The sequence below is a fragment of the Octopus bimaculoides genome, chromosome 16 (assembly GCF_046866305.1).
Source record: "Octopus bimaculoides isolate indiv1 chromosome 16, ASM4686630v1, whole genome shotgun sequence".
Lineage (NCBI taxonomy): Eukaryota > Metazoa > Mollusca > Cephalopoda > Octopoda > Octopodidae > Octopus > Octopus bimaculoides.
In genome coordinates, this window is record NC_142943.1 from 11700611 (window position 1) to 11713811 (window position 13201).

The following is a 13201-nucleotide window of genomic DNA, read 5'->3' on the forward strand; positions in this document are numbered from 1 at the left end:
TGTTGCAATTCAATTGCATAACTTTCATCATTGATAATTGTAATATTTCTAAACAATTATTTTATTGTTGCAGTTCTTCCGTTTCTAAGCCCAAACTTCTCAAAAGCATCAAAAGTAAGTTGTTATTTTTTTCCCTTACCATATTTCCTGATATTTTTTTCCTTGCTTTCTCAGCTTATTTCTACAGTTTGAAATATTTGAAATTTGGACCTTCATCCCTCTTTTCATATTTATTGATGCATTTCTGTATTTAAAAGGCAACAACCAGAACAGTCGGAATTTGTGGGTCAGTGGTCTTGCTGCAAGTACCCGTGCTACAAACCTTAAGATGCTTTTTACCACATATGGCAAGGTATACTCAATGATATCTGTTGTGTCTCCTTTGTGTTATTTATACTGATGTTAACAGGTACTTGATTTTTTTTTTCTTAAAGGGGAAAATTACTATTTTATTTAAAATAAGATATTAATCTTTATCATCTTAATCAAAAGGCAGAAAAACAGACAGAGAGACTATCCCTTTCTAGATGAAGATCAGTTGCAGTGGGATGAGTTGAATCTCAAAAGAATGGGAAACACAAGCAACAACTGAGTTGTACCTTATAATGAAACTCTTTTAAGAGCATTCAAATGCCACGGCAACGTTGAGATTGTTGTCTCAGAGAGGTCAGTTAAGTACATCATCAAGTACAGACTGAAACGAAATGACAAAATTAGTCAATATCTAATGGGTAGATATATTGAACCATCCAAAGCAGTTGCATCCATTTTAGGATTTTCGATTCATGAAAGAGCACCTGCCGTAGTGAGACTGCTTGTTCATCTACCAGATAAACAAAGAATATTGCTCAGAAATAACGAGGATATATATGGCTGTCAATGAACGACATATGAGAACAAGATTAACAGAATTCTTTTCATTGTGCATCAATGATGACTTTGCAGAAACATTACTTTATGCTTAAGTGCCCATGTATTTCACTTGGAATAGCAGTAACAAAGAATGGCAAAGAAGAAAGCAGGAAAAATAATATAGTAACCTTCTTGCCTCCATGCATGGATCAGGTGGAGTTTATTGAGGCAGATTTATGACCTGATGCCTCTTCCTCTTGCCAACCCTCATCTGATTCCAGTGAAGATAATATTTCTTCATGGCTAGACATTTTTTGACATAATATTGGAAATTAACGATACTATTTATTTGAAAGTGACACTTGTTCACAACTATTATAGAATGTCAAGACAAGGAGAGACACAAAGAAACACTCACACAGACATACGCACATATATACCACAGGCTTCCTTCAGTTTCTGTCTACCAAATGCATTACAAGGCTTTTGTAGATTTGGGGCTCTAGTAGAAGACAGTCATCCAAAGTGCTATGCTGTGGGACTGAACCTGTAACCATGTGGTCGGGAAGCTCTCTGTATTGGCGGTGTTGATGAGTATTGAATACATATCAAAGTAAATTTTTAAATAATTTTTATATTTTGTTTTTGTTTTTGCGTCAGGTTGTGGGTGCCAAAGTAGTGACAAATGCACGGAGCCCTGGTGCTCGATGTTATGGTTTTGTGACTATGTCTACAGCACATGAAGCTACTAAATGTATTCAGCATTTGAATCAGACCGAACTGCATGGCCGTATGATATCCGTTGAAAGGGTGAGTTATCCTAAGTTCGTTATTTTGTTTAGAGACCAGGTTGTCAGATAGTCATTAAGTATATGGTTACACTAAATTAATCTGTTTTGTAATTGTAAACTGGTGCAAACACACACACTCTAAGGTAATATGTGGGGCAGAGTGCTTGCATTAGTAGTGGAATGTTGTTGATTCATAGCTGGTATTAGAATCAAGAAGGAACAGAGCTGTGATGCATGAGAGGGAAGCAGAAAGTGCTTCATTAGGGATGTAACAGATGCCTGTGAGAGACGGTTTGAAACTGAAAGCAAAGAATAAACCCTTAGTGAATAATAAAACAGTGGAGGCGCGTGGCTTAGTGGTTAGGGTGTCAGCATCATGATCGTAAGATTGTGGTTTCGATTCCTGGACCGAGTGATGCATTGTGTTCTTGAGCAAAACACTTCATTTCATGTTGCTCCAGTCCACTCAGCTGGCAAAAATGAATAACGCTGCGATGGACTGGTGTCCCGTCCAGCTGGGGAATACATACGCCATTGAAACCGGGAAACCGGGCCCATGAGCCTGGCTAAGCTTTAAAAGGGCGCATTTATTTTATTTATTTAATAATAAAACAATATTGTTATTGCATAGTTTGGGTGACTACAGCTGCACTTGGTTTGATGGCAACAAGGATAATGGAAGAAAGATGTTATGCTATAGTGAGGGCAATAAACCAAGATTTTTCTGGAAGCATCAGTGCTGCTTGGTACCCCTGAAAGGACTGATATGTATGTAAACTATAGAAATGTATCAATAAACTACCCCTGTAAGAGTAATGTGTGGTGGATATATATGTGTACGTATTTAAATGATAAACACAGAGGCGTGAGAAAGGCGGGAGATAAAAAAAACACTGTTTTTGAGGCCACCAAAGCTTTCTACTAGTGCCTTCACACATGTCATGTTAATAATTTATGTTCCAAACATGTTAATTTATGTTCCATTAATGATAAGGTTATATTACTAGATTCTTCATTATTTTCAAAATTAAACAAAGCAATACCAGTGTATTGCAATAGAAATTTTGTAACATAAGGGCTAATGAAATGGTTAATGCTGCTGCTATTTTGGTGGTTTTGTGTGAGATATACTGGAGAATATATGAGGAGTGTTATGCATGTAATATATGATGAAGACATTAACAGTAAACGAGCAGTGTAGAGATGTAATGTTTTTTTTGTTTTTTTTTTAGGCTAGGAATGAACCGGGAGCTCAGATAATTAAAATGCCAGAAACAAAAACAGCAGAAAAAAAAGGAGAAAAGGCTGAAGTGAAGAAAGATGGTAAGATTTCTTTCAGAGATTGGTGTTTGTACTGCTTAGAGAAATTAGTAACAAAGTTCTAATAGGGATCATCTACAAATTGCTCTAATGGAGCGATTTGTAGATGAACTTGGTGTTTAATTGTTTAATCCTTTTGATATGAACCTGCCTTAAACCATTCTTGGCTCTATGATATGAATTTATTATTTTAAAGTGAACCAAGTTAAAACCATCCTTCAAATGTTCATTTGTTTCAAATATTAACTTAATAATGGCAAAGTTATTTGGCTAAATTCTTCAATTCTCTAGAAATTAATTTAAACAGAAGCAGCAAGCATATCCCCACAGAAATATGGTAACACTAAGCCAGGGGTTTTCAAACTGTGGTCCGCAAGGACAAGACAGGGGGTCCATGGACAGCAAATACTTTTTATGGGCAATTTGATTTTATATATGTTTTTTAATCGAAATCTTTTAATTGACAATAAACCTATTTGTTAAATAAATGTAAAAATATGTTATTTTAAGCAAATATTTATGTATAAATTTCATAAGTGTTTATAAGGGGTCCCTAAGGTAAAGCCTGAAATATAAAGGGGTCCACAAGTCAAAAAGTTTGAAAACACCCTGCACTAAGCAGTAAATTTAACAAAATCGCTATGTATACAATCCAGAAGGCTCTATATTGACCGGATATAAAAAAGATCAGTACGTAACTATTCAGTTGGTTCTATATGTTTCTGTACGTATGAGTGAATGTATATAGATTCTAACTGTGTTTGTATGTGTGTTGTTTTATTTTTTTCAGAGAAAAAAGTTGGGGATAAGAAAGAAGGAGTGAAAAAAGTTGAGAAAAAGGAGCCAAAGAAAGATGACAAGGACAAGGGACTGCTGAACAGAAGGGATGAAAAGGACAGGAGAATATCCGGCAGGAGGCGGGACAAAGATAGGAAGACAGCCAGCAGGAAAGATGATAAAAAACTTCCTTGCAACAGCAGCAGTCATCATAAACCATCAGGTCAGTCCCTAAAAGCTTAATCAAGTGCATGTGTGTGTGTGTGTGTGTGTGTGTGTGTGTGTGTGTGTGTGTGTGTGTGCTTTGTCCAAGACTTACTGTCCTGAAGACTATTGTACTCCTAGGTTACTCTTTTACCTGTTTCAGTCTTTTGACTGTGGCCATGCTGGAGCACCGCCTTTAGTTGAGCAAATCGACCCCAGGACTTATTCTTTGTAAGCCTAGTACTTATTCTATCAATCTCTTTTGCCAAACCGCTAAGTTACAGGGACGTAAACACACCAGCATCGGTTGTCAAGCGATGTTGGGGGGACAAACACAGACACACAAACACATACAACATATATATATACATATATATGACGGGCTTCTTTCAGTTTCCGTCTACCAAATCCACTCACAAGGTTTTGGTCGGCCCGAGGCTATAGTAGAAGACACTTGCCCAAGGTGCCACGCAGTGGGACTGAACCTGGAACCATGTGGTTGGTAAGCAAACTACTTACCACACAGCCACTCCTGCGCCTATAGGAAAAAGTTTGTGCACTGTGTTAAAATAATGAAATGAATGAACACACACACACCACAAAAATATATAAAAAAAGCATTATTTTAACACAGCGCATGAACTTTTTCCTCAACCTAATTAATATTTATCCTGCTTGATTATACTGATAAAATTTGTTGGGGATAAATTTGACTACTTTTCTTGCCTTTCTATTTGTAAATCGCTTTGATGACTTATTTTGTGAAAATGTTTCAGATAAAACTTGTGTGTCTACACCAAATAAAAGTACAGCTAAACCAACAACAAGTTTGAAGCCAGCTACAAAAGAAGACTCTGAGAAAAGTGCAAAGCCTGCATCTCCATCATCAGCAAGCACCAAAGAGAAGGCTTCTGGTACACCAAAGCCTAAATCACAGGGGTCGTCTACTGCCTCTTCTTCCAAGAAAGATATTTTATCATTTGATCAAATAAAAGTACGTATGATTTTATGTTTGTGCTTCTTAGTGTGGTTAATGGATGTCATTTAAGTGTTTAGTTGAGGCTGTCAGACAATTGACTTAAGTATAATAGAATTTTAAAAAATGGGATGGCACCTGTGCCCAGCGTCGCCTTTCTGGCACTTGTGCCCGTGGCATGTGTAAGGACTTTCGAGTGAGATCGTTGCCAGTGCCCCTGGACTGGCTGTTGTGCGGGTGGCACATAAAATACACCATTTGAGCATGGCTGTCGCCAGTACCGCCTGACTGGCCTTCGTGCGGGTGGCATGTAAAAGCACCCACTACACTCTCAGAGTGGTTGGCGTTAGGAAGGGTATCTAGCTGTAGAAACTCTGCCAAATCAGATTGGAACCTGGTGTAGCCATCTGGTTTCACGAGTCCTCAGTCAAATCGTCCAACCCATGCTAGCATGGAAAGCGGATGATGATGATTGAATAACATTTAATTACTCCACCCAAAATAAATGTGTTATCATTGATGTCAAACTGAAACTAGAGTTACTCTGAAAGCGATCACTAGTCAGTGCGTTCTTTTGAAATGTGGTGTTTCTCAAAGGTTTAGATTGTAGCTCTAAACTGAGATGTAATCTTAGGTGGATGCTTCAGTCATGCTGTTGCAGTATAGAATATGTGAAGGCATTTCAAACCAGACTGGATGAAAGTAGGTGAAATATTATTTTATGAGAATAGAAGCTCTGTGGGTTTGAGGATAAGGTACTGGACTACTGGCAACACGATTAGAAGTTCAAATCTTTCTGGAGCTGTTATGTTGTGTCCTATTTGCTACAACATATTGCATAACTCTGCTTACCCAAGTTTCATTGATTGATAAAACTTATTCCACTGGTTGAGTCATTAGCAAGAGGTGGAGGATGCATGGGTGTAAAGCAAAGAATTCTTTTGTTCTATATCAGAAGATAAGGAGGTTTTATGATGTCATTCTGTCTGTGAGTTATATTGTTATATTAGTGTGGTGTTTGTCTTTTGACATGACATAATCTATATTACATAGCCTTTCTAAGGTATATGTGGGTTTTTTTCTGTATTTATGTGGTTTTGTTTTGTACATTTTATGTTGTTGTCTGTTTAATTCTTTGCTATTTAAAAAAAATTATTTTCATTTCATATTCCATTTTATGAAAATAAAAACAAAAACTCCACCAAATTTCTTGACAGAAGGAAAGAGAACGACAACGTTTACATCAGAGACGAAGGCGTCTTAGAGAACAGGAGAGACGTCGTTTGAAAAAACTTGATTTGGCTCGTTCGCTTCAGCAAGATTTTGATAGAAAACAGAAAGAAAAAGCTCTTAAATTGGAGAGAGTTAGGGAGGATTTAAGGTCTGTTGAAAGTTTATAAAAATTTAGCTATTTAATGTTTACACTTAATGTACTATTTAATACACCTTGTTTCCATGCTTATGGTGTACTAGCTTAAAAGCCCTATCGAGCGGCTTTTAATCTAGTGACCCCCAAATGGGAAGATCTGCAAACAGATCTCTGACTTGTTTGGTTGCAATTGCTTCCTCCGGAGTCATATCCCAATCATATTCGTCATTGAAGATCATGTAAAAAATTTGCCAAAAATAACCACTGGATTTTGCAATTAATTTCAATTATTCCCAAAATTTATTTCCAAGTTATAAAAAAATGCTATGGTACAAAAAAATTCATCACAGAAAATCACATAAAAATATCGCCAAAAACAGTTGCAGTAATGAAAACTTGGGAATCCAAAATTTCAGGATTGCGGGTCTGGATTTGACCCAGAATGTTTTTAATTTACTCACAGAGTTGGCCTGATTCCAAAATGGTATGATAAGTTGGGCTATGGCCTCTAGGAGTAAAGCTGAAAAAGTGTGACACACTGGCACACTGACATTCGCATTTATTATATTAGATGATTAAGAATTTTCGAAGAATAACTGTTTCGTCTACTATTACATAACAATATCTATTGGTCCTCTTCATATTGTTTTCATATTTTTTCACAGGAGAGAGAGGCAGAGATTAGAAAAAGAGTTATTGCAAACAGAAAGATATAAGTTGGCACAAGAGTTTCTTGAAAGGGAGAGAGTTCGTGAAGAGCAACATCGGGCTGAGATGATGCGGTGAGTAAAACAGACATTATTACATTATTTTTTCTCTCAACTCAATATGATTTGAATCAGTGTCTGTGAAAGAACTGCATTACACAATATCATCAACATATGTCTGTTTTCCATGCTGGCATGGGTTTGATTAGAGCTGGTAAGGCCAGGGGCTACACTAGGCTCCATTGTCTATTTTGACGTGGTTTTTGTGACTGGTTGCCCTTCCTAACACCAACCACTACATAGTATGTACTGGGTGCTTTTAATGTGGCACCATTTTTAACCCATTACCTACCAGTGATCTCATATGAGATCACTTAAAAATTACAAATTTCGTAATTATCTGTCAATATTTACACATATCTAACCTTTTTGCTATATCTACTAGGTATATTTCTCTGATATTCAAATGAGGTTTGCTAATTTTTCACCCAATATCTCGCTTATTTCTATCTAAAATGTTATTTTGAAATGTTATTTTGATCATTCCAGCGTGTTTCTAAGGCTGTTTTATGCTAGAAATCAAAGTTTCATAAAAAAATTCCAGTTCATAGAATTATGGGAGGTAATGGGTTAAGACATTAGTTAGGAGATTTGTGTAGATGTGGCTACTGTTTCTAGCAGGTCAAGACAATGTCAGTGTCTCTCATTAGTTTGTTACAACAACAGTTTACTCTCCAATTGAAACCTGTTTACTGTCCAGTTGTAGGTGAACATATCTTTTCTAGTGACCACCTTCATTGTTTATTGTTAACATCATTTCATTTTGTTATTTAATCACAGGTTAGAAGAAATGAGACGTTCCATGAAAAGACCTTATGAGGAAGAATTATGGGATGAACCAAAACGATCCAGGATGAGCAATTCCAGTAACCCTTCTAGATTTGAACTTCCATTCCAGAACGAATCTCGGTAAGTTGTGTGTGACAGATGCATTCTTATTACTGAGATTGTTATATTTCCATTTCTTCACTTTGATCTCATCATCATCATCATCATCGTTTAACGTCCGCTTTCCATGCTAGCATGGGTTGGACGATTTGACTGAGGACTGGTGAAACCGGATGGCAACACCAGGCTCCAGTCTGATTTGGCAGAGTTTCTACAGCTGGATGCCCTTCCTAACGCCAACCACTCAGAGAGTGTAGTGGGTGCTTTTACGTGTCACCCGCACGAAAACGGCCACGCTCGAAATGGTGTCTTTTATGTGCCACCCGCACAAGCCAGTCCAGGGGCACTGGCAACGATCTCGCTCGAAAATCCTACAGGAGCCAGTCAGGCGGTACTGGCAACGGCCACGCTCAAAATGGTGCATCTCATGTGCCACCCGCACAAGAACCAGTCCAGGGGCACTGGCAACGATCTTACTTGGCTTGCCGGGTCTTCTCACGCACAGCCCATTTCCAAAGGTCTCGGTCCGTAGTCATCGCCTCGGTGAGGCCCAATGTACGAAGGTCTTGCCTCACCACCTCAGCCCAGGTCTTCCTGGGCCTACCTCTTCCACGGGTTCCCTCAACTGTTAGGGTGTGGCACTTTTTCACGCAGCTATCCTCCTCCATTCTCACCACATGTCCATACCAGCGCAATCGTCTCTCTTGCACGCCACAACTGATGCTTCTAATGTTCAGCTTTTCTCTCAAGATACTTACACTCTGACGGGTATTCACATTGACATTACACATCCAACGGAGCATACTGGCTTCATTCCTTGCGAGCTTACGTATGTCCTCAGCAGTTACAGCCCATGTTTCACTGCCATGTAGCATGGTTGTTCGTACGCATGCGTCATACAGTCTGCCTTTTACTCTGAGTGAGAGTCCCTTTGTCGCCAGCAGGGGTAAGAGCTCTCTAAACTTTGCCCAGGCTATTCTTATTCTAGCAGCTACACTTTCAGCGCACCCACCCCCACTACTAACTTGGTCGCCCAGATAGCGGAAGCTATCGACTACCTCTAGTTTTTCACCCTGGAATGAGATAGAAGTTGTTTCCTGTTTGTTTGCAGTCTTTATTGCACCTGAACATCTGCCACAAACAAAAACTAACTCTCGTACGTATATGTGTGTGTTTGTATTTATTAGTTTATTTACATGTCTTATTTCGTGTGTTTTTTATTTCTCAGCTACAGGGAATATGAGCATGCAGACGATGAAAGACGTGTTGAGTGTTATGAGAGGAGGGAGAGTGGAAGTCACTTTGATGAACGCAAAGAAAGAGAAATGATGAGAAGAGAGGCCAGTCATGCCCGAAATATTCGTGAACGAAATGAAAGACGAACGGATGTCAGGTCTCGAACAGATGAAAATTTCAATCGGTAATTTTGTTGGCCTTTTTTTTTTTTTTTTTAGTATTTTATTAGGGATACTGAAAAGTAATATTGTGGTTTTCATGAGGTATTTTAGTTAAATACTAATTCCTTCTCTATACACTTTTCCAGATTTTTAAGATGTTCTTGACAAAGTTCATAAAATCTCATATCTGAGTCTTTGACACAACCCCTCAATTACTGCTTTTACTGTATCATCACCAAGAACAGTTGATCTTCCTGATTGATATTTTCATCAGTGATATCACCATTCTTAAATTTGTTAAGCCATCACTGTCATTATGGTACACTCACTCCATCAGGGTACACGGTGTATAAAGTTTTTATTGCTTATGTTGCACTATTGCCTTTGCAAAATTTGTAAAGTATGCCACATCAAATATGATACTCTTTAAAGTTCTTGACAACCGATGGTGGTATGTCTACGTCCCCCGTAACTTAGCGGTTCAGCAAAAGAGACCGATAGAATAAGTACTAGGCTTACAAAGAATGAGTCCTGGGGTCGATTTGCTCGACTAAAGGTGGTGCTCCAGCATGGCTGCAGTCAAATGACTGAAACAAGTAAAAGAGTAAAAGAGTGATAGGTGTTGGTTATGGTCACTCAATGCCTGAACAGCTGTCATCACGTGTGTGTGTTGGCTAAAAAGAAACCACCTGATATTACTTGACAGCACCAGTGCTCTCTGACACTACTAGAGGAATTGATACTCTTTGTATACTGAATGTACACTTAATCTGTTGTTTAATATCACCGCAAGACCCTTGTGTACCTCAGTGAACACCAACTTCCATAAGGATATCAAAGTATTATATATAGAATAGATTTCTGAAGACATCTGTGTTGAGATAATTTTCTACCCTTTGCGTTTAATTTACCTCTATTTTCAGGATACCCTATGAATTCAGAAGAGATACAGGACTAAGTCGAGAAAGATTCATTGGCTCTGATCAAGGACGAGATTCTGACAGACGAAATATTTCAGCTCATGATAGATTAGGCCGAGTGAGAAGTTCTCCTGGTGAGTTTTCATTGTTTTCTCACTGTATATATTAATCTGAAACTGTCTATTTCTCTTTCCCTTTCTCCAGTTGTGTCCTTTCCTCTGCATAGATATATATATCATTCTCTAGCTCTCGTTAGTTGATGTTTCTTAGTACATCCCCTCAGCCATATTCTTTTCCAACAGTTGAGGGAACCCGTGGAAGAGGTAGGCCCAGGAAGACCTGGGCTGAGGTGGTGAGGCAAGACCTTCGTACATTGGGCCTCACCGAGGCGATGACTACGGACCGAGACCTTTGGAAATGGGCTGTGCGTGAGAAGACCCGGCAAGCCAAGTAAGATCGTTGCCAGTGCCCCTGGACTGGTTCTTGTGCGGGTGGCACATGAGATGCACCATTTTGAGCGTGGCCGTTGCCAGTACCGCCTGACTGGCTCCTGTAGGATTTTCGAGCGAGATCGTTGCCAGTGCCCCTGGACTGGCTTGTGCGGGTGGCACATAAAAGACACCATTTCGAGCGTGGCCGTTTTCGTGCGGGTGACACGTAAAAGCACCCACTACACTCTCTGAGTGGTTGGCGTTAGGAAGGGCATCCAGCTGTAGAAACTCTGCCAAATCAGACTGGAGCCTGGTGTTGCCATCCGGTTTCACCAGTCCTCAGTCAAATCGTCCAACCCATGCTAGCATGGAAAGCGGACGTTAAACGATGATGATGATGATGATGATCTCTGTCTGTATATTCACGAACCTTTTGCTTTTTTAGTCATCTCTCATTGTTCTATTTTAAAATTATATTTTCTTCCTTTCAGTTGGTGGACCTGACCAGAGACCTTGGGGTTCCAGCAGTGTAGATAGGAAAGTGGACAACTGGTCCCACATGCATGGAAACATTGGCAACAGCAGCATGAACCGATCCAATGGCCGGTGGCTTGGGGAGTCCATGAACACAACTGGCCGTAATGCCACAGGAGCATTTGCTGACAATGGTAGACCCGGTAACAATGAAGGGATGGGGCAGAACTTGAGACCTGGTAACATGTTTAGCAGCTCTCAGTCACAGGGTGGGATGATGATGAATACGCATGGTGGTGGTAATTTTGGTGGTAATAACATGGGTGGTCGAATGCAAGAGCCTTGTTTTGATGCTTAAAAGATTGAGGCTTGTGTGAAACTCAAACTGAGGACTTTGTTACAGTTGGAGATGGAAGTCAGAGCAGGGTGTTTGTCTCGGAAGAGCAGATGGAATTTGAGACACAGAATAAAACCTTCCTTTACTGTCACATATTCTCCATTCCAGTTGTTATTTTCTCTTCAGTTCTTGGACATCTCATCATTCTTTCTGTTTATATTTATCATATTTAACATATAACACATACACACACACACCACGCATACACTGTCTTCTCTATATCACAATCTCTACCCACTATTTTTACTGTCTTAATGTATTTATTTCCTATGTATGTGTTGCTATATTTTATTTCCTAACATTCTTCCTCCTCCTTCATGCAGTTGAATGTAATAAATGAGAGAGAAGTGAGTGGAAGAGAGAACAAATAGACTGTATTGATGAAAGTGGGGGAGCAGGAAAGAAGAGCAACAACAGACTGTTATAACAAAGTACAAGAGACCACATAGAATGTAATATATGGAGAAATAAATTTTATTTGCTGTAAAATATATAAAGGATGTTGTTGATGTTATCATTTTTTTTTTTTACATCTTTATCTTTCCTCTCTTGTTTTTTCCATTTTATTTTATATATCAATTTATCTATTTTAATTTATTAGTTAGAAGGGAGAGCGTCCATAATAACATTTGCAGGTTTTTCTCCTGGGCTTGTGAGATGGATGTGACTAATTATCCAGCCTGGACATCAGATGAAAAAGTATTTGGTTTCCACATATTCAACTTTAATTCCAAATAACATCAGATTCTTTAATTTACGAGATAAAGTAATTGGTTGATCGTAACCAAAATTCAGAGTTGCATTGATATACCAAAATTGAAAGCAATCTGAGCAAAATTAAAGGGGGGCTCATTTTGCGAATGAGAAAGACTAGATTCTCTATGTTCTGAGCTCAAATTCTGCATGCATCAACTCTGCCTTTCTTCCTTTCCGGGTCGATGTAATCAAAGTACCTCTCCCCTAAAATTGCTGGCCTTGTGCCTAAATTTGAAATCTATATAACAAGAGTGTTGTTGTTTTTAAAAAGAAACCTTGAAATTCCTGAAACGGTGCAAGAAATAATTGTTTTTACATAATCGTAAAATAAAGGGCAGCCATAAACTGATAGTGCCAATCTATTAAATTCTTCCCCTGTAAATGATCATCATGAAATACCTACGTTGACCCCAGTGTTTGATTGGTACTAATTTTATCGACCCCAAAAGGATGAAAAGTGAAATCAACCTTAGCAGAATTTGAACTCAGAATGTTACGACAGATGGTATGTCGCTAAGAATTTTGCTGGTGTGCTAAAGATACTGCCGGCTTGCTGCCCTGACCTGTTCCTAAATTAACAACACAACAACCATCAGTGGGCCTAAGTCACAGTACCACATTACTCAAAACTTCTGCTACTCATCTTTCAGCCTCATATATTGTATCACCTACAAACTTTATGGCATTCTTTTACATTGGGAAAACAGGGGCAATTGGCTTGCTGATTGCTTTCATGAACACATTCAAAGCATTACACTACATATGTTACGTCAACTTGTTGCCACCCACTTCATCAAACTTTGAATCACTCTAACATTTTTCTGACTTTTTTTTTTTTTCTGCAATAAATGATTCAATTCAGATTCAACGTGACAAATTATA

General features: G+C 38.7%; 1 protein-coding gene across 2 annotated transcripts in view; it reads left to right on the top strand.

Moving 5' to 3' along the window:
* The window catches only part of LOC106868920 (uncharacterized), a 37228-nt gene extending 25168 nt beyond the window's left edge, over window positions 1-12060 (top strand). Inside the window, exons 9-20 of one of the 2 annotated variants that reach the window (XM_089364121.1) lie at window positions 74-114; window positions 258-352; window positions 1513-1662; window positions 2876-2966; window positions 3754-3963; window positions 4721-4938; window positions 6138-6301; window positions 6955-7071; window positions 7837-7965; window positions 9173-9364; window positions 10265-10395; window positions 11184-12060. In XM_089364121.1, coding sequence (XP_089220247.1) covers window positions 74-114; window positions 258-352; window positions 1513-1662; window positions 2876-2966; window positions 3754-3963; window positions 4721-4938; window positions 6138-6301; window positions 6955-7071; window positions 7837-7965; window positions 9173-9364; window positions 10265-10395; window positions 11184-11524 — 1879 coding nt within the window. In that variant the 3' untranslated portion in view covers window positions 11525-12060. The remainder of the gene's footprint in view (window positions 1-73; window positions 115-257; window positions 353-1512; window positions 1663-2875; window positions 2967-3753; window positions 3964-4720; window positions 4939-6137; window positions 6302-6954; window positions 7072-7836; window positions 7966-9172; window positions 9365-10264; window positions 10396-11183) is intronic. The other variant, XM_089364122.1, reaches the window with a different exon arrangement.
* The last annotated feature ends 1141 nt before the right edge of the window (window positions 12061-13201 follow it).